This window comes from Curcuma longa, chromosome 13, assembly GCF_044706935.1.
Source record: "Curcuma longa cultivar G26 ecotype Majalengka, Jawa Barat chromosome 13, ITB_CL_G26_1.1, whole genome shotgun sequence".
NCBI classification, from domain to species: domain Eukaryota; kingdom Viridiplantae; phylum Streptophyta; class Magnoliopsida; order Zingiberales; family Zingiberaceae; genus Curcuma; species Curcuma longa.
In genome coordinates, this window is record NC_133873.1 from 1,727,366 (window position 1) to 1,748,446 (window position 21,081).

The window sequence follows — 21,081 nt, forward strand, 5'->3', positions numbered from 1 at the left end:
GAATACGCCACTCTTGTACACATATACAAATAACTTAAATCCACAGGATAAGAAAGCAGCTTGGACTATGTGTGACGTAGTCAGCCTAGTAGGGATTGACACACATAGACCATGTCCTGAACTAAACGGGTATAAGACAGTAAAAGGAAAGTGACACGTCTTATTATAGCTGCTGAAGAATTTAGAAATTATTCTGAAATTAATCGTTAATTTTCCGATCAATTGGGGATCATGATGTACTACTAGATGTCACTTATGATCGTTCTGTAATTAATGGTTAATTACGGACGGTCAACATAATTGGAAATCTATTGGGTCACACATACTACAAGTTCTTCGAAGGACTTAAAACGAATTTGAGAATTAGATTCTCAGATCGAAAAAAATAAAATCTGGTTGGACCAGACAAAGGAAAAATGATGGACTTCGTCTTATGAAGATGAACTAAATAAAATTTATTTGGTTCAAATCGGATGTGGTTTGATTATGGAACAAAACAATTTAGTTTTGAACCAAATTAAACCAACTTGGTTTAATTCACGATGAAAGAGATTTTGACAGATCGGAAGCGATAATGAGCCTTCGTCTTGTGAAGATAAAATGAACAAAACTCGTTTGGGTGAAATTGAAAGTTGTTTGATTATTGAATCAGACGACTTAGGTCTAAACCAAACCAAGATCGGTTCGCTACAGTAACCAGCCTGAACCAAACCCGATCTAATAAACCCTAAAGTCGGTTGGGATTTGTGATTTTTGCATGAAACGCTCCTGTAGAATTCGAATCGCGCGACAAAAATAGGGGAGCGCAATGGGGTTTAGAGTTTCTCCCAATCGGTCGTCGCATGCTTCCGACCTCGCTAGTCGTCGCATGCTTCAACCCCGCCCGACCTCGTCGGTCATAACGCGCTTCAGCTCTGCCCGAGCTCGCCGGCTGCATGGAGGAATACCTGAGACTGCTATCTAGAAGGGGTCGCAGGCTTGCATGAGATTCACGAGACATGCCACCGCCTCCTTCGGCTACGGGAGTTCACCGCTGGCTGATTGCTGCTGGCAAGGGGGTCGCGATCGTGGCTAACGATTTTGAGTCACCGTTCCTGCTTCTTTCACGTGAGAACTGTCCTCTTCATCGGTCGCACGTTATCCTCCTTGCAGCTAATTATGTGATTTTCCCCAAGCGCCGACCCTCTTTCTATAAAATTTTAATTTTCAATCATGTCTTATATACTGTTAGATTATGTATTTGTATACGTGTGTTATGATAATTGGTTTTAATTATTATTCTATTTTCGCTGCATACGTTTACGAAACGTGTAAACACGCATGTTGCACCAGGACGATCCCAACAGTATGCGTGCGGGAGGTAGGTGTTTTCTTTTCTATTCTATAGGCTCTCGGAGTGGTTGTTCCAATTGAACCATCTTCAACCTCCATGAAGATTTTTGAAGAGCATTTGGAGAAAGAAGCAGTCATGACTTCAACTGCTATTATTTCACTTCTTGTCACGCCCCGGGAGATGACTGACCGAATATTTCGGCAACATCTCCCCTGTAACAATTGCAATTCCCTGTATACATATATGACAAAAAGGCCTACAAGGTCACAAATAAGCCTACACGGCTACAATCCATAAACATAACAAAACTACATCATAAGTACTAAAACTGAAATAAGATCGACAACTAGTAACATATCACATGCACACCAAACCACAAGATGTATTCGAAAATCTACATGATATAAAGCAAACTCTGAAACATAAGTACTGATAATAATAACAAAACCAAAAATGCCGAAGTCATCTCGACATGGGACTAGTAGCACGACTCTCCAGACAGACGTTATCCTGAAAAGAATAGAATCAACGGAGTGAGTTCAAAGAACTCAACGGATATCTAGCAGACATGTATAGTAAACTATCCATAGCAGTAATACTCATACCAGTACAGCCTCCTGAAAGGATAATAAGAAATGCAAAACTGGAAGAATGGAAGAGCTGTACATACCAGAATCACCTACCAAAATGCATCAGGCCTCCTGTATGTGCATGTCAAACATATGCAACAACCAAAATGCAGCAAGCATAAATAAATGCAATCCATGCAGTATGCACATGATGCAATGACATGGTCACCCCTGACGCCAGTCAGCCACCGTCACCACGATAGTGAGGTCGAATGGGTAGGGCTATGACAACTGTGCACTCTGTCATCACTGCTCCTGAGTGACCGAGTGGACAGGATACTGTCGGAGTACACCTATCCTCCTACCCCAAGTCATATGGGGGAGCAATGCTCTCATCTCCTCGTCTCATAATGCGAAGGAGGGATCCTTGTCATGCTACCACGCTGCGGAACCACTACCCCTGAGCGGCCGAGCGGAGCCCTGACAGAGCAACTGTACACACCCTCCTGATGTACCACTAACCCATGAGTGGCAGTATGTGCAGATCATGCAACTGGCGACGAGCTCAGACTACAAAGGAGCCGATGATCGCCAGCATGCAATCATGCAAAATGGTGCATGACACTAATGTATGCAAGATACATCTAGTAGATAATTAATGCCCAATAAAGAACGGTATATCACTACTCTGATGAACCTATATACTCATGGCTAGTATCAAGATACTAAGGAACTAAACATGTATCAGGTATAAATAGTATACAATATATGTAAGCAAGTAGTGACATACCAGGCATATATAAAAGCATAACAAGAATACTACCAACTATAGCAAAACTATACATGTCAAAACAACTTATCTAAAAAGATAAGACAAGATACCCGCCTTTAGAAAATGGTCCGTGTCCGAAAAGAACTTCCGTCCAGAAGTCCGGTAGCAAGTCAATATCCTGTATCACGGACTTAATCTTAGCTACTTACATATCAATGTGATTAGCTAATGAGAAATTTAAATCGTATCAAGTTCGATCCTAAACATTCCTATTTATTTAATTCAATTGCAGTGATCAAATAGCCACAAAATCCTTTGTGAATGAGCACAACTACTTAGATGATTTCCGTTCATGATTGACAAAAACAAATACAGTTTTGCTCGGTCTACTAGCGTATTAGCAAGTCAATGTCAATGACTATAATACTGTTAATTAATTGAATCTCTATCAGACTAACTGGCAATGGAATTATTCTGATTGCTATCACATAAAATTATTTTCCTGCTCGGATTGTTTGTTCAGGTACTCAACCATAATATCGGTCAGTCTTAATGGTCTCCCTGAGCAGATTCATTTACAAACTTCTATCATCTGGACTGTCTAGTAATGATCAATTCTTATCTAACTAATTGGTCTACTTTGGTGGATTAAAATATTACACCTGAAATTCAAAGAAAATCTATTATGTTCATAATAAAACAAAAGCCTGAGTCCTCATTCATTTAAGAGTTCAAGAGTTTTGAATAAACGTATAGGATCAAAAAAGAAAGTCATATAGATATGACACGAAGGGCAGAATGAATCAAAAATATCCCCTAAAACATCTCTTTTTCCCTGATACTTGTGACCATCCTAGAAATCCAACACAATCAACAACCCAAATGGAAATAATACCTCACCTCAGCCCCCTTTGCTTCCCGCGAAGGAGGAGGCGCCGCCGAGGGTTGCGAACGGCGAGATCCAAATGCGAGGATGGCAATGCGGCGTCGCAGCTAGGGCACGGCGGCAGCAGCCGGCTCAATGCAGCGGCAGTAGTGACTCAACACAGTGACAGCGGCGTTAGGCAGAGGGAAAAATCACGATGGCTTGCGCAGAAGAGGGAGAAGGAGAAAAGGTAAAAGCGCTATGCGTTACCGGCGAACGAAGTAAAGGAAAAGAAGCGTCGGTTTCACGCGGAGGGGAAGGAAACGGCGTCGGCGTTTTCAAGCGGAAGAAGAGGAACGGAAGTTCCGTTTTGGGAAAGAGAGTCGCGCGAGAGTTATTGGGTTCCTAATAGGTTTCGGGTTTTAAACCCGTTAACCATTAGCCCCTTTTTTAAAAAAAAAAAAAAAATTATCGTATTTTACACTTCTGGCTTGGATTTTACACTTGAATCTTCTTCGACCACTTGGAAGTACTATTGAGGAGTCGACGATGGAGGGAGCAGTGCATCACAATACTAGCCACATGAGGATAATTCTCTCCACTCGAACCATCCTACTACCAACATAGTTATTATTTCTAAATCGTCTTCAGTCGCTAAGAAATAAGAGAATCCATTCTTTTCTTTTTTTTTATTTTCCTTTTGCTTCATATTTTTCTTTATCTTTACATTTATTGTTTTGCTATGATTTTGATATTGAGCTATCGAGATTTCAGAAACTAGAATTGTTTTGTTTGGAGCAGAATAGATGAGTATTGAGCTAGTTGGTTTGTTCAATGAGATTGATTTAGTTTTTGAGAGATGTTGATTGTTAGCTGTAAAAACAAAATAAACAAAAAAAAAGGATTCAAATAAAGGAGCTGCAGAAATACAGAACCTGCAAATGATATGCTAAGTGTGTGTCAAGTTTTTATTGCCATTCTCAAATCAATGGAAGGCTAAAGAAAAGCTGGTTCTATGTACACCAAATAAATACATTTTTCAAGCTACTCAGGGAACTAGCATAATCCGCAAAGAGGAGAATTTGGAAGAAAGAAATTTGTCCTGACCTCAAATTAGAGTTCGCAGACTGAAAACTTTGGAGGCCTTTCCTAGAGTATGGAGAGCTTTTCAAGCCCAAGTCCACTCTTGAAGATCAATTTTCCTAATACAAGATGAGAGCTACTTCAATTGAGGAAGGAAGATAGAATACTTCTTAGAGATTTCAAAACAAGATGAAATTAAACTAGATGGATATGTGGTAGAAGTTGAATTTGGGTTCTGAAACTGTACCTGTTGACGGCAGTGCAAAATCTGCGAAGTTAAGTTCAGAAGATTATGAAAGTATAGATGGCATCACTTAAGCCATTGAGGAATCTGAAGTCAAAAGAAAAAAATTAGGAGTAGAAATTGACAGGAATTCAAAAATTTTGTAACTTGGCATTTATTACTTGTTGGTGTCAGATGTTCATGCTATTTTTGACAGCAGCCACTGAGTTGAACTTCTAACATTCTAGTGCCAAATGATAACTTTCCCTAAGATAAACTCTTTATAACCTGAGTTGCAATTGCTTTGAAATCAAACTAAAAACTTCCTTAAAAGTCAAAGTCTGAAAGACTAGAATTTAGAATTCATTTTCATTTTTTTGAATTCTGAAATCAGTTTTGAATTGAGAAGCAAGGCAATTGTAGCAATCTTTTTGAATCTTGAGTTCGAGTAGGGAAGATGGTTGCAGCTGGACATGAAGTTCATTTTCCATTGGCTCAAAAGACTTAAAATGGATTCCTTTGCAAACAATTTGTTATTGAAAACATTAAGTTAGTGAATTTGTATTCTGAATTTGTTACCTAACAAACTGTTGCGTATCAAATCTGGCTGCAGGTTACTGATTAGTGACGACCTCAAGATGAGTTTCTATCTTTTCCTTGTCAATTGGTATTACAACATCTCCAATCTTTCCAAGATTAAAACTCTGAAAAGTCTTGGATGTTGAATTCGAAAAATGAAATCTGGAAAACCAGAATTCAGGAATCAGGATCATTTCTGGAATTTCTATCTGGCTTGATTGCTGGATCTAATTTTGAATTCATGAATCGTAGGGATTGATTCCATATTCGAGATTTCTTAGCTGATGTTGTTAGTATTATTGAAGGAATACCAAGTTGTTTCAGCTATTAAAAAAATAGGGACATCAAGACTTAGATAAGTTGTTGTAAATTGAGTTTAAGGGGTTGTTTGTGTTTCTTACAGATGCAAGGTAGACGCAAACCTCAAGATATGCAGAAAACAGTGTCAGTTGATGGTAGAAAAGAAATAAGGCTACGTTTGGTAGGACGTAATGTAATCATGCTTGTAATGTAATCAAGTTTGTAATGTAATCAAGATTACATTACTATGTTTGGTTGAAGAAATGCATGTAATTTTTGATTATAAGGATGATTACATTATAGTATTTGGTGTCCATTATTTTCAATAAGAAATATAATTTTTATTATTATAAAATATCAATAATGCCCTTCCTCTCTAACCGGGCTCGTCGTCTTCGGTCAAGAAGCCGCTCCTCTCCTCCGTCTCCTGTGGCAACGCCTCCCATGCCATCAAGGATGTCTACGTATTCCCGAAATACCCCTCATTGCCGCCCAGGCCGAAGACCAAGAGGTCCGTGGCCAAGCCCAAGGCTAAGTAGAGGGTGGTCCGGCCGCCGCTACCTTCGCCGGTTGCTGAGCCGCGCTCCCTCACGGTCCCCTTCCCCACGCTCGAGGATCTCCCCGCAGGCCATTCGTCGCGCCGCGTGGTCGAAATCATCTTCGCCACCAATTGGTCCTTCTCCGTCGAAGGCGCCGCCACCTTCTTGGAGGAGATCGAGATGCTGTTCCGCGTCCACAACCCCGCGCGAGCGAAGGCTCGGTTCGAGGAGTGCCGCGCCTCGGCTCGATCATGGGTCGACGACGCACGCTGCGCCGCCGACGAGAACGTGATGCTGCGATTTCACTGCGGCGGCGGCGAGCTGGTTTACAACGCTAGCGTGGTGAGCAGCGCAGTGTGGTCGGCGGGGAAGAAGGTGTCGGGCGTGCGAACCTTCTCCGACAGCGGCATAGCGCACGCGAGCGGCAACAGCGCTGCCGGCAGACGTGGGATGCTAGTGTGCCGGGTCGTCGCCGGCCGAGTCAGTTCCGAGTTGGAGAACGAGTCGTCGAAGGCTGAATAGGTGAGTCTGCGGTGCGGGGAGCTCCTGGTATTTGTGCGCCACGACGTGCGGATGGATGTGGGGAAGAGAATGCTATGCGTCATGCGGATTGAAGCGGTGAGGAGCGGAAGGGTATATATGATACGATAAAAGTAGAATCTGTAATGTAATCAGATTCCGTACTATTTCCTTTGTAATCAAGATTACAGATCTCGACTCTTTTTTAATGCAATTACATTACATTACATCTCTAAAATGTTACCAAACAAAGTAAATCATCTTATAATGTAATCCTGATTACATTACAAGCCTGATTACCCCTTACCAAACATGCCCTAAGGTAAGAAGATGAAAAAAAATAGGGTTGTTAACAAGGAAGTCAAAAAGAATTGGATGACTGAATCTGTTAAATTCTTGGCAGCTTCATAGAATACTGATCAAGTCAAATGTATTCTCAGTTGTAAGGACTTGATACTAAATTCTGGAAACTCTTTGGCAACTTCAAATCTTTGAACTCTTGTTGAATCTGATTCCTGAAAGTTAGTCTGTGAATCTGAATTCTGAGTTAGTTGTGATGCAGGATTTAAGGAGCATGCTTTCAGAGTAAGACTGTTAGGGATGTACCAATCTACTCCTCCAGCAAATCAAGAGATGAGCGTTCACTGTTGAAAAGAAAAAAAAATCTGAATGAAGTGTACTTTTCCATTGATCAGAAGTTGGATAATTTGATTTCTGGAAAAGGAAAAAACTGCAATATCAAGGAAGAGCAGATCTTGTTTATGTATCAATTGCTGGTTATGATTCTGATCAGTATGGTTTAGAATTCAATTTAATATGATTACAGTGCTAAATGAGAGTCCTTGTTGCGTTGAGATTTTCATAACACAAGCTGGAGTTACCTCAACTCTCGATTTCTGAAACTGCAAAGTACCGAAGCTGTGATGCTTTTCCTTTCAAATTGAATTGTTGTGTCTGAATCTCTTGCGCTACACCTCATGGGAATGATTTATTTCTATGCCTTCAATTATCTGAAGATGCAAACTTTGAGAAAACTGGAAGTAACCACCGAATTGCTGGAGCATGACTTAACTTTTGTCCCAAGTGCTGATGATGTTCTGGTTTGCCTTGGTTTGAATCTGAGTGTCAAAACATTCCATTGCTAAATGAAGCCCTTTCCTAAGATTAATTCTTCGTAGTTCAAGGCAAGATTCTCTGGTATTTAAAATTCTGAAACTGAAGTTGAGAAATGAAACAAAATTCAGGGAATCAGTTTTTATTTGATGTTGAACTCATGAACTGCAGAAATTAATGTTATCTTAGAAGCTCCATAGCTGATGTAGGAGAGGAATTACTGAAATTCTGAAGTCCCAAGTTGTTCTAAGTTTTAAAAAAAAAAAGAGAAAAAAAGTTAAATCTGAGAAATCCAGAATCTAGAATGAGTTTTATTTCTGAGTTCAGCCTTTTGTTCTGATTCTTTAAATGTTTGATGCAATTGCTTTTGAATAATCCTGTGTCAATTTGGAAGCATGTTTTCAAATTTTTGGAGAGACAAATGTCATGAATTGTTAGACAAAAGGGTGAAGTTGATATTATGTAGCAATTGGGAGAGCAAATTGGCACACTACAATTTCAGTTTGAAGTGAAAAGATTTACTCAACACATCAACCTTTAACAAGAATTCAGAATTTCTGGGATTTTGAATGGAGAAATGTTAGAAGAAGAATGATGAGTGGTACATTTGGCAAAGGATATGAAGATGAGTGTTGATTTTTCTCCATGTGTGGTAAAAACAAGTCCAACACTAGTTTCAAATTTTCACATTCATTTGTTTACTTCATCAACAAGAGGTATTCCTTATGCACATCAATTGGTCAACTCATTAAGTTTTTCATTCTCATACTCTCCTATTTTCAATTGTTTCTTCCTTTCTACCATTTTGCTTGTTCTTTTACAAACTCCTAATAAATCCTTTTGATTCATTCGTGCTATAATTTTTATAGTGATGGATATTAGAAAATGAGCAAGTTTATGGTAGTGAAGTGTCATTGCATGAACCTCCACTTCCATATTTGAGTGTGAGAGTGTGAATACCTACCTTGTGAGATTGTATCTTTCTTAATTTTTTAAATGGATTGAAATCATCATATTGATTGATTAATGTAAGGATTGAATTTATGAATATTTGATCTTTAGTTGATCTTAGTTAAATTCCTTTTATTATCTTGAGGGTATTACTAGGGAATTAATTTGCAGATGAGTTTTATTTTATTTTTTAGTTTTATTTGCTTACTTGGGCGTGCAAGAATAAGTGTGGAGGATATTGACAATCATCATTTTATCACGACATTTACGCTTCTATATTCATGCTTTTTGATCTTCTCATATGTTAAATTAGCGTTTATATCGTGTTTCACGAGTCGGACTCATTTTTGGACTTTAATACAATTTACCCTTTAATTGTGAAATTATGGCTAATAATTTGAATATGATCTTTATAGGCAATCAAGGGGTCATGGACTTGAGTCAAATCAAATTAAATTGAGCTCAAAACTAGGTTTAAACCAAGAAAATCAATCTGAAGTAATTTGGACCGTTCATCCAAGATCAAGAACAATATGAGTCATCCGTTAAAGATCTGATCCATCCAAGTCAAGGAAGAGTAGATTACAACTATTAATCAAGATTTGAAGTCTTAGATCAAGATATGAAGAGTTCATAGCCATCCATTGAGATTTAGTTCAAATGAGAATGTTATAATAAATAAAAATTGTGATTCTAAATGAAACAGGGATTGGCGCATGCACATCTTCTTCACCTTCTCCACACTGCTGGTCATCCTCCACCATAAGCCATAACAAAGTTAAGAGATTTTCCTCCCTCCGATCATCTCCACTCAACTAGGTAAAGGGGATACCCTTTCTCTTAGCTCCTACATCATCCTAATCGTGATTTCTAGGACAGAGGCGCGAAGCAAAGGAGGTGATCTTGTTCCTCCTGATCCACTCCGCAGGCCACCAAAGCTCCATCGACCATTAGGGGTTAAGGGGGATTTACCTTCCCTAGCCATTCCATTCCAGCTCTGAGAGTCATTGACCCTTCCATACGCCGTAACCATCAGCTGAGATTCCTTCGCCATCGCCATCCACCGAGCTCCAATCTTCTTCTTCCACCATTGCAGGCTATCTCCTCCATCCACATCCATGACCATCTTCCATCAGTGCCATCCATTTGAGAGGCTAAAGGGGATTTCCCTTACTCATCAGATCCCACCACTCATCCGACATAGCAACGACCATCGGAGATTAAAGGGGATTCCCTTATCAATTAGTCATCCATTTTCCATTCCATCCGCAGCCGACTCCATCCTCTCATCCTCCATCGACGCCGACGATCTACACTACAAGCCATAATCAGAAGTTAAGGGAATTCCCTTCTCCAGACCATCTTTGATTCATCCACACTACCTCCACCGTGACAACTGATACAAGCTTAGGGGATGTCCTAGCTTTGAGTTGTAAGCTTGTTGTGATCCATTGAATTCTTCATTGTTGATGTGTAATCCTTCCCATTTCATCAAATTGTTGGACGCATGCTCTATTTCAATTCTCGATTACATTTGATTTGAATTTAATTGAGTTAGACTTTGATTAATTTGCATCTAAGTTTGATCTTGACGTTACTGTTATTGCTTACTCTATTCAATTTATTAGATTAGGTTAGGTCAATTACTTGCTTCCAAATTCCATGAGTAAGTTGTATTCATAGTTTAGTTTCTCTATTTTCTATTTGATGCAAGTAGGATGAATTATGCTAGGTTTCATTAATTGCTTATGCATTTTTAATTCATTGCAACCGTAGTTAGAGCCGTCAATTTGGGTTGGGCCCGTTGGGTTGGCCCGCCCCGCCAACTAATTTAAGCGGGTCGGGTTATAAATTTATCAACCCATCATCTGGCGGGCCTAAGCGGGTCAACCCAAGCGGGCCGCGGGTTTAGGCGGGCCAACCCGTGGCGGGCTCGGGTTGGCCCGCGGGCCTGAAAAAAATTAATAAAAATTTAATGTAAAAATACGGTTGTTACAGAAAAACCCAGATCTAACGGCAATGGCATTTCTCATTATCAATTATAATCCCCGAGGCCCTAACCTAAATCCAACGCAGCTTCATAAAGGAAACCCTATCCCATTGTCCGAACATTTACTTTCCCTTTTGTTCGCCTCGCTCCCTTCGCCATCAGCCTCACTCCGTCGGCCTCGCTCCGTCAGCCGTGAGCCGTTCCTTACTTCGTTGTCGCTGATTGTTTTTCCTCCCATCCGCCTCGCTGTCGTTCTCTTGCCTTCCCTCTCATCCGCCTCGCTTAGTCATTCCCTTCCCTCTCATCATCCTCGCTCCGCCGTTCGTCGTCGCTGGTCGAGTGGTCGAGTGGTTGTTCTGCCTTGCTCAGTTGCTCCGTCGCTGGTTGTTCTTGGTGCCCTCCGCGCCGAATCTCATTCACCCTCCACTCGGCCACTCCAGCAATCCCCTAGAATTTTATCTGGTAAGATTTATTACAATCCCCTAGTTTCATACTTTTATTCTATTTTTCATCTCTGATATCAGTAAACACCGACACTTCCTTGATCGGTGAGTATGTTACTTCCTTTACTAGTGTCTTGATTAAATATTATGCCAATATTAGAGTAGAATGGATTTGTTATCAGTACTGGCTAACATCTAAATATTTGAAGCATTAAGTGCATATGGTTGACAAGCTTGAAAAATTTGGCATAAATTTTTTCAAAAGTGAAATATTATGCCTGAACACGTTCAACAATGTTTATGCTAAATATTAGATTAAATTTGTGTGTAGAGTTGTGTGCCATCTTTAAAGTCATCCTGTTCTAGTGTTCTCCTTAGTTCTCCTTAATGCTTTATTTGAAAGTGTCTTGATGTTATTTTCAGAAATATGTTCTTACATATGAAAGCTGAATAGAAAAGTTAGATTGATCTAGATTTTACATAGAATTGTGTGCTGTCTTTATTTGTGTTTGATTGATTTTATATTTTCTTTTTTTATTACAGATTGATTTTGAAATGAGTTCTAGTTCTCAAAAGCAAACTATTAGTTTAGAAGTTGATGAATTGGAAAGTGCTAAGCAGGATAAGGGGTCACCTAAAAAGTCTAGAGAAACTTCTGATATTTGGGTGTATTTTAAGAAAATCACAGGGACTGATAATATACATCAAGCTGAATGTAATGGGTGCAAAAAAAAATATAAATGTGGGGGTAAACATTATGGAACTTCTACATTGTGGCGTCATCTTAAAGTTTGCGACAAATTAAAGTTTCATGATGTAGGACAAATGATTCTTGATCAAGATGGGAAGATGAGATCAAAGAAAATAAACCAAAAGATTGCACGTGATTTATTGGCTTGTGCAATCATAAGACATGATTTACCATTTTCATTTGTTGAGTACGAAGGTATTAGAGTTTGGATGAAGTACATAAATCCTGATGTTGCTTGTATTTCCAGAAATACTCTTGTTTCTGATATTAATCGAATCTATTTGAAGGAGAAAGAGAAACTCAAGTATGTTTTGGCTACTATACAGAATAGAGTTTGTTTAACTTCAGATTTGTGGACAGCATGCACTAGTGAGGGTTACATTTGCTTGACTGCCCATTTTGTTGATAATGATTGGAAATTGAACAGTAAAATACTTAACTTTTCTCATATGCCCCCTCCCACACTCAGGAGTTGAATTAGCTGCAAAATTATTTGAATTTTTGAAAGAATGGGGGATTGAGAAAAAAGTTTTCTCTTTGACATTGGATAATGCATCTAGTAATGACAACATGCAAGCTCATTTGAAAGAGCAACTCTCTTTGCATGATAGTTTATTGTGTGATGGTGAGTTTTTTCATGTTCGTTGTTCTGCTCATATATTGAATCTCATTGTCCAAGAAGGTTTGAAAGTTGCTGCTGTAGCTTTGAATAAAATTAGAGAGTCGGTCAAGTATGTTAAAGGTTCAGAGACTAGGATGAAGAAGTTTGGAGAATGTGTACAAGCAGTTGGTAACATTGATACCAGTATTGGTTTACGATTGGATGTGTCTACTCGTTGGAACTCAACATATTTAATGCTGGATAGTGCTATCAAATATAAAAAAGCTTTTGCTTCTCTTCAATTCAATGACAAAAATTATAAATATTGTCCTTCAAGTGAAGAGTGGAAAAGAGGAGAGAAAATTTGTGAGTTTTTGGAGCCATTTTATGACACTACTAATTTGATCTCTGGTTCTTCTTATCCTACATCAAATTTGTATTTTATGCAAGTTTGGAAGATTGAAGTTCTATTAAGGGAAAACTTATTGAATGAAGATGAAGTGATAAGTTGTATGTGTAAAAGAATGATGGAGAAGTTTGATAAGTATTGGATTCAATATAGCATGGTGCTTGCATTTGGGGCTATTCTTGACCCACGAATAAAGCTTTCGATGTTGGAGTTTTTTTATTCAAAGGTTGAAAGTGATTTTTCTAAATGCCAAAAGAAGATGGAACTTGTGAAGACAAAACTATATAAGCTTTTTGACCAATATTCTAATATTAACAATACAAGTTCTTCACAATCACATTCGTCTTCTACCACACATACACATCCGCAAAGTGGAGGAGTTAAAGGAAAGAACAAAAGAATCTTTGATGTAAGTACTTTAATATTTTTTTCCTTGTATTCTCTAATTGGTTTATATTTTCTTATTATTACTATTACAATTAATATAGGAAATGATGGCATATGAGAGCCAAACAATTACAAGTGCTGGAAAATCTCAATTGGATCTATATTTGGAGGAGCCAAAACTTGAATTCGCATATTATCAAGATTTGGATGTTTTAGAGCATTGGAAGAATCAAAAGCATCGGTATCCAACCCTTGCACTAATGGCTTGTGATGTTTTAGCTATTCCTATAACTACTGTTGCATCAGAATCAACTTTTTCTATTGGTGCTCGTGTGCTTACCAAGTATAGAAGTTGCACCCTTCATGAAAAAGTGCAAGCTCTTATTTGCACCCGTAATTGGTTACATGGTTATAATATTGGTAATTTTATTTACTTTAGTGTTCTTAACTTACTTGATATGTTAGTTTATTATGATTTTATTTTTAACTATCTCCATCTTTGTGTTTTTTATATGTAGATAAAGGTAATGAAGACAATGTAAGTATCAAAACAACATTGTCCAAGCAGGGATCAAATACTCTAGAAGAGGATATTGATGAAGAGAAAGGAGATGGAGGAGAATTAGAAGAATTTGATATGAATGATGTGTTGATTGATGAACTTTAAAACATATTATATTATTTGGTTAGTTTTATAAGAGAAAAGAGATGTTTTTGGTGTTGTCTGTTGTGTTTCTGTTAGTTATTATATTTGTATTTTCTACAGGTCTATAATTGTAGGTCACAAAATTAAATTGTAAAAAATATAAATTTTGAGTAAATAAGTTTTTTATTATTTTATTTTTTAGGCCCGTGGGCTGGCCCGCTTAACCCGCGACCCGCCTTGAATTGGGTTGGGTTGAAGATTTTGCAACCCACCGAAATGGTGGGTCGGCCCGCTCCGCCCCGCCGGATGTTGGGTTTTTGATGGGTTGGTCCACCCCGCCATGGATCAGCCCGTTTGACAGCTCTATTCGCGATTCGTGAAGGCCGAAGTAGATCTAGGTTGTCCTTAACAACCGTTGGATTTAGTTTTAGGCTATTATAATTGATAAGGTGTAGTCTATGCAACTTATTCATTATTTGAAATTTTTTATTAATTTTTTTAGGCTCGCGGGCCAAACCCAAGCCCGCCACGGGTTGGCCCGCCTGAACCCGCGGCCCGCTTGGGTTGACTCGTCTAGGCCCGTTTGATGATGGGTTGATAAATTTCCAATCCAATCTGCTTAAATTTGTTGGCGGGGCGGACCAATCCGACGGACCCAACCTGAATTGACGGCTATAATCTCAGTTAGATCCTCCCAGTTCTGATTTTGTTGGTGAAGGGCCTGTTTTATTCATCAGATATTCCCTTGATGCCAATAGGGATTCAAAGGTTTAATCATGAGATTACATTCAAGAATAGAGAATTCGGGCAGAGATTTAGTCACATATGCAAAACTGACTGTGAGAGAATACTTGGATTCTTTTGGACAGAGTGCCTCTCCTGTGATCTTATATTGATTAAGACAAGGTTGTTTCACCAAAAAGCTCATTACAATGCAGCTACAAATGCTGATTTGCACATTTTATTCTATAATGTTTTATTTTTAAATGTCTTGTTAAAGTATTTTGGCAGCATTATATTTAATAAGGTAACACATCATAGTTTTATGTGGTCATGTGACAATTCGTACTACTCGAAGTCAAAATAGATCTGGCTAACAAGTAACAACAAGAAAATAAGAGTTTTCCCTATTTTTTAGAACTCATTCTTTGTTTTTGATGGCCTGTCAAATAATTTAATTAGATAGAATTAAAATTTTATCAATCCATTTTGAAATGAGTTCAGATAAATTTATCCATTTAGGTCTACGATTCGCATGGATTAGCCTGCGGCAGACTTAGTTGGCTCGCGAGTTGAGAAAGTTTATTTATTTATTTTAAATTTTAAAATTAAAATAAAAATTTTAATAAATTAGTAAATTTAATCCATCTAAATTATTATTCAAATTTAAAAATTTCAACTTGATTAATTTAAATTGTAAATCAAATTTAAAATTTTTAATATTTTTTTATTTTTTTATAGGTTTATGAGTTGGTCCGTCTAATCCGCAATTCGTAATCCATTTAGATTAGATTGGATTGAAGATTTTTTTAATCAGTCAAATTAGTAAGTCAATCTGTTCTGCTCTACCATATGATGATTTTTAATGGGTTAATTTTACCATATGATGATTTTTAATGGGTTAATTTGTTCTATCATAGATTGATCTGTCTGACCGCTCTACTAATAATTAGCATATGTTTAATTTGTTTACTCAATCATAGTCTGGCATTCTAATTTATTATTTCTTAGCATCGCCCACATTCCCATTTGCTATCCCCGTAAATCAGTCATCAAAACAAAGACTTTGATCGAATTGATTCATGTGAAAATTCTTCTGCAAAAGATAAAATCCGCCACCTTAGCGGCCCCACACGATCGGCCCGCCGACCATTTGTGAGAAGGTAAATCGAGAAACTGTAGTTGGTCACGACGCAGGAAGGTATTGCCTGACTTCGTCAGGATTCGAACCCTTGCCCTCTTCTACAAACGTAACCAACTCAGCTATGCCTCGGAATTTAAGGTTCGAATCATTCAAAAGGGGAAATGATCATCAAGGTTTCCAAATTATGAAATAACCTTTTTAGAGTTTCAATATTATTAGATTATCATACTACAAAGGATTTGTAATGTTTGGAAACGATTCTGACAACATTGCAATTTCGCAAAAAACAAAAAAAAAAAACAAGGTCTCAGTGTACGGCAAACAAAAAGATAATGACTTGGGAAAGTGACATCTATAACAATTAGTGTTCAAGCTCAACTATTACAGAAAAAAAAAATAATCTGACACGAAATTTTACTGTTGCATTAAACTCAGTTATTACAGCACACTAGCAAAAATTTTAAACTGGTTCCTAAAAGCTTTATGCAAGTTCCTAAACAATTCGGATGAAACCAGGGTGGGTCGTTAAGAACAACAAATTGCTCTTCCGATCATTAGATCAGGAATTAGAACATGTTTCATATAAATGGGAAATAATTAAACATAATCATAAATTCAACAAAGCCTGTTAGTCACTTCAAATATAATAAAACAAAAAAAAAATCTCACGAAACTGAATATGGATTGCCAGTGGCTAATCTACATGGAAATGTCATGATAAAAACACCTTTTGAGATTTACTCCATACCTCATATGACCCTATAATTTCCAGTGTCGAAAGCTGTTGGAAATTACCAGTCGAGCACATAAAATCCAAAGAAAGCCATTGGAGTACTGCTGCTTCCTCAAGTGAAAGGATAAAAATTCGAAAAGAGCAAACTGCCGAGGAGGACATAACTGACAAAGTAAGCACAGACCAAGCATCCCACTCTTCTGGAGTTGATCCTGTTTGAGACTAACAGGTGAGATGCAAACCAGTATATAGGAGGGCTGGCTGACAAGAAGCGCGTTGATACCTGGAAGAGAAAACATGTTCTAGGCATTTGAGGAGCAAACCCTATTTAGCAAAGAAGAAATATACGCATGGCCTTTAGCAAAGGTCATGATTAGATCACATCCATGCCAATGATGACATGGGATTAACCAAAAGATGACTTTATATATATATGAAGAGAAGGTTGTAGTCTAGAAATTCGATGACGAGAGACAGAACTGAAATTTTGCTAAGTATCCGACTGACTCATTTCTGATAGCTTAGTATTTTGGCAAGTGATTAATAAACTTGATCTAAAATTCCTATCCTGGCAATCTCAGTAAATTGAATGATATAACCAATTGAATAAGCCCACATGTGATTGAGCCCATCTGTCCTAATCCAATTACCACAGTGAGAGGGTTATTGGTCTCCCACACTATTGATTCATAAACTTAAAATTGGAATCTAAACTTTTATTTCTAGTCTTGTGAAGCACCTTCAAGTTTAATCACTTTGAATTTATTCTTGCAATAGCCTATCAATTTCTCCTTGAATTTGCATCATATTCAAACTTAATAGCTTGGACGATTAACTCAAAATGCTTAACCACAAGTTGTGGTACACTGTTACAAAGGCCCCAAATCCGCAACTTATGATGTGAGAATTTAGATTTTCATTATCTACACTGGGGGTCAGGTCATCGAGACGAATGACCACAATATAGTCCAGAAACCATGCATACTCCAGTTCTCAATCAATTGTTTTAAATTCCTAGATAACAAATATACATTAAATAAACAAAATATTGAGTACAAAATCTTATGAAAAGGATATCAATGTACATAACGTTGAAAACTAAGATTAACAGTTGCTTGGGTTGGAAGGCTTTCTTTTAGTAAGTTGTGGGATATAATATATAAAGAAATTTTAAGATTCAAATAACTAGTGTTGTCTAATATTGTTAGATTTGCGAAATCTAAATAGTGCTAGCATGAATTTAATATAGTTGTTCTGTTTTTATTGCCTTGTCAATCTAGAAGGAATTATTCCTATGAGTAAACAGCATGTATTCATGCTTTACTTGGGGTGTCATCTTGAGCTTTTTTCATGTGAGCAGTCATTTCATCAAACTTAACAGTGCTAAACGGAAGGTATTGATGAAACATAAACTGACCTGTACATGCATCACGAAGAAAGCTGTGAATGTCAGAAAGGCCAGATGCAAGATAAAAGGAAGAATTAAGACGAAGTCAATTTCTTGTTTTGAATGAAGTATTTGATCAAGAGAATTATGATCTTCTGAACACTCTGAAATTTTCTGTTTTCTTTGCTGCTGCTTTCTCCGCATAATCATCTTCTGAGCTGTACAAGTTGCAAGTATTGCAAGACTTGTCACCGAGGGCAAAAACTAATTACAAAAAATTTATACAAAAAGCAACTTATAGTATTAAACAAGCCTAGTTACAGCTGCTCTTACACCTTGACTGAAGTGTGAAATCTACATACTATACTAGCAAAATTTGTTCTCCAACATTCATTAACTACCACAAAATATATGGATGAAAAAAAGTAACAAAAGAAAAAGGTTGATCAAATAATCAATTATCCTATGTACCAGAAGTTAAGGTAATTATCACTTCTGTAGACTCAAACTTCTGTTTACATGGAGGGGTAAACGGACAATGGATGTTCGAACATAAAGAGAGTGTATAATCATGATAAACAAATGTTCTAGTATTTAAAAACTACATGAAAGCCCTTTTATTTCATGTACAATAGTTATTTAACAGAGTTAAGTTAAACGACCAGCATATCTCACATAACTGGGATTACAAGTGCTCAAAAAATTGAGAATTAATACCTTGACCATTATTATAAGACATATAATTTGCTGAAGCATGGGGAGCATCTGAACTTTTATTTGCTTCAACTGACTTTGGCACAAGAGTAAAATCATTTTTCTTGTGTATATGTAATGGCTGAAAAGCTTCATATAGTAAATTTGAGTAAAGAATAACCGAGCCAATGGCCAGAGACAGAGTCGGAGAAGCGAGAAGAAAATTAGGCAACTGTTTTACTTGAAAATATCTGAGGAAACCTACTCCCCTAGTATCAACGAAAAGCAGAAGATTCAGTCACCAAAACAAGAGTAAAAAAAATGTAAGTAATGATGCAAATAATTTAAAGCAGAAAAAAATTAATCCTCGGACAAACTCTTGAGGCCAATGTTGATACACATACATGAAATAGTTTAGGGAGAAATACCAGTAATGACTTTGAAGGAAACCATATAGAAGAGGGACTTTCTCATTGCACCAAGGCCTCGAATCAGTTGAATTACCACCTAAGCAGATAGTGAAGTATCCATATGCTTGGAATGCCAGAAATGGCGCAAATACTAAAATAGATTGTATGGCTCCAATCAGAATTGCCTGTGCTGCCTACTTAAGGAAAATAAGTATAGCAAAAATCAAATTCACTGCTACAACAAACTAATGAAATCCACAAAGAGAGGCTCAGTCACTTAATAGCATCAGCAAAGCAATCTTACCAGCAACTTCTTTTTATGAATGGTAGCATCATAAGCATGTCTCAGTGCCTGAAAACAGAAATAACCAGCATTAAGTGCTCCATTTGACCGAGCTGAACCAGAGAGTGCAAGCAGGAGGATCGCCACAGTATTTGCACCAGAAAATACATAGTATATTCCCCCAAGTGAAAATAAGGCATATAGACTCTCTGAATAGCTGTCAAGGAAATATCTATCATTAATCAAATGGAAAATCTAGAATAAGAAAAATAATCTGAAAGATCACATGAACAAGAGCATTACATTGATGAATAAAAAATTGATGCTGGGTTAAAGCAGAACAAAACTGATGCTCGTAATGCAGACGCTGTGTCTTTTAAGACTATAAATGATACCCTGTAATCGTGTAGCAAAGGCATAGTTAGCATAACACAATTTGTCTCATTCGACTAACATTGCACAGATAAAAAAAATTAATAGTTAAAACAAGTAAATCAAATGCCTACGGAACAAAACTAGTTTTAAATTAAAGATCTCTGAGATACTTGAAGTAGATTATTGCGTCGAAGACTACAGAAACAAGAATGGATGAATGATGACAAATCCATTTAGATTCTCAAGAAAAACTTCTCACCTATAGAAAAGAAGAATCAAAATTTTAGAAGTGATCATGAACAAGTCCAACTTACCTATAGAAGAAAACTGCAGCAAGCAAAAAGGCAAGATTGTTCAACAGATAACCTGATATCGCCAACACAGCTCTGTACCCAATGATTGGTACCAAAGGAGCAAACACTACAAACCGAGAAAAGGGAATAAACAAGTCATTGGACAGCATGATAAAGCTATTTCCTTTGCATCAAAGTCTAGGTCAAGAGTTAGAAGCAGAAAAAAAAAATCCAAATTTTAGCTCACCGGATCGAGAAAGTAGGACGATGCAGGCGGGAAGAAGCGGGAGGAAGGCATACGCGTGCTCGTACTCGTAGCCGCACTGCGCGATCCGGAGGAAGAAGACACCGTCCCAGACGACGCTGGCCTCAATCGCTGCCCCAACCCGGGGCCAAAGTACGGCTTCCGGCGGTTGGTCACGGGCTGTGGTACTGAGGCAGCTAGGGTTGAGGGAGGCGGATGTGTCATAGGGGGCGAAGAGAAGGCGCCAGAAGGCGATCAGAGTCAGAAGGATGAGCCTCGACAGGAGCGCAACGCGGATCAGGAAGCACTCCGCCGCTCTCTCAGCGCTCTTCGTCGCCATCGGCATGGCGTCGAAACGGAGATCGGGCTACTTTCGATCTAGTTCTTCGCTCGTTACTCGACGGGCTCAGTTCGACCGAGCCGGACTCAGCGAGCGCCGTCGAATCCAACTATAATTTTCAACATGCTCCTCACATTTTATTAATTTTTAAAAACCCCTCCGATGCTTAGTTAATGCTTAAATATCCCTCTAAAAATTTTAATTTGTTATATCAAAATTTTCATTTCATACCTTTTAATTACCACTAAATGATTCATTTGACATTTTAAACAAAAATGATAAATCCTTGGATTGCGTTTTCCATTTGGAAGAAAATTCTGTAAATACGTCGTAGCTGATCGTAGCTCAGGATCGAATCGCGGATCTCTCAACTTCACAACTCAGAT

The 21,081-nt window shown here is 37.9% G+C and overlaps 2 protein-coding genes and 1 pseudogene across 2 annotated transcripts; 2 read left to right on the top strand and 1 right to left on the bottom strand.

The window, feature by feature from the left end:
* The first annotated feature begins 6,110 nt into the window (after positions 1–6,110).
* Positions 6,111–7,371, top strand: LOC141844466 (uncharacterized; annotated as a pseudogene).
* A 5,400-nt stretch (positions 7,372–12,771) lies between these two features.
* On the top strand, positions 12,772–14,094 carry LOC141843856 (zinc finger BED domain-containing protein RICESLEEPER 1-like). Its single transcript, XM_074731872.1, has 3 exons — positions 12,772–13,449; positions 13,529–13,847; positions 13,946–14,094. The coding sequence occupies exons 1-3, from the start codon at positions 12,787–12,789 to the stop codon at positions 14,092–14,094; spliced, it is 1,131 nt and encodes a 376-aa protein (XP_074587973.1). The 5' UTR covers positions 12,772–12,786.
* Positions 14,095–16,516: 2,422 nt separating this feature from the next.
* On the bottom strand, positions 16,517–20,701 carry LOC141844474 (uncharacterized). The gene is made up of 8 exons (XM_074732517.1): positions 20,359–20,701; positions 20,133–20,238; positions 19,747–19,839; positions 19,465–19,660; positions 19,179–19,354; positions 18,775–19,019; positions 18,088–18,275; positions 16,517–16,953 (listed from the first exon to the last, which is right to left on the bottom strand). Exons 1-8 carry the CDS (start codon positions 20,699–20,701, stop codon positions 16,783–16,785), a joined length of 1,518 nt encoding a protein of 505 aa, XP_074588618.1. The 3' UTR covers positions 16,517–16,782.
* Between the last annotated feature and the right edge of the window lie 380 nt (positions 20,702–21,081).

What these genes read in the sequence shown, in the direction of transcription:
- LOC141843856 (XM_074731872.1), top strand. Translation starts at nt 12,787, where the DNA reads ATGAAGAAGTTTGGAGAATGTGTACAAGCAGTTGGTAACATTGATACC. An exon ending in AGAACAAAAGAATCTTTGAT is followed by an intron (nt 13,450 to 13,528) that starts GTAAGTACTTTA and finishes CAATTAATATAG; the next exon opens with GAAATGATGGCATATGAGAG. An exon ending in GTTACATGGTTATAATATTG is followed by an intron (nt 13,848 to 13,945) that starts GTAATTTTATTT and finishes TTTTATATGTAG; the next exon opens with ATAAAGGTAATGAAGACAAT.
- LOC141844474 (XM_074732517.1), bottom strand. Translation starts at nt 20,701, where the DNA reads ATGCCGATGGCGACGAAGAGCGCTGAGAGAGCGGCGGAGTGCTTCCTG. An exon ending in TTCATAAAAAGAAGTTGCTG is followed by an intron (nt 19,355 to 19,464) that starts GTAAGATTGCTT and finishes TTCCTTAAGTAG; the next exon opens with GCAGCACAGGCAATTCTGAT. An exon ending in TTCCTTCAAAGTCATTACTG is followed by an intron (nt 19,020 to 19,178) that starts GTATTTCTCCCT and finishes CGTTGATACTAG; the next exon opens with GGGAGTAGGTTTCCTCAGAT.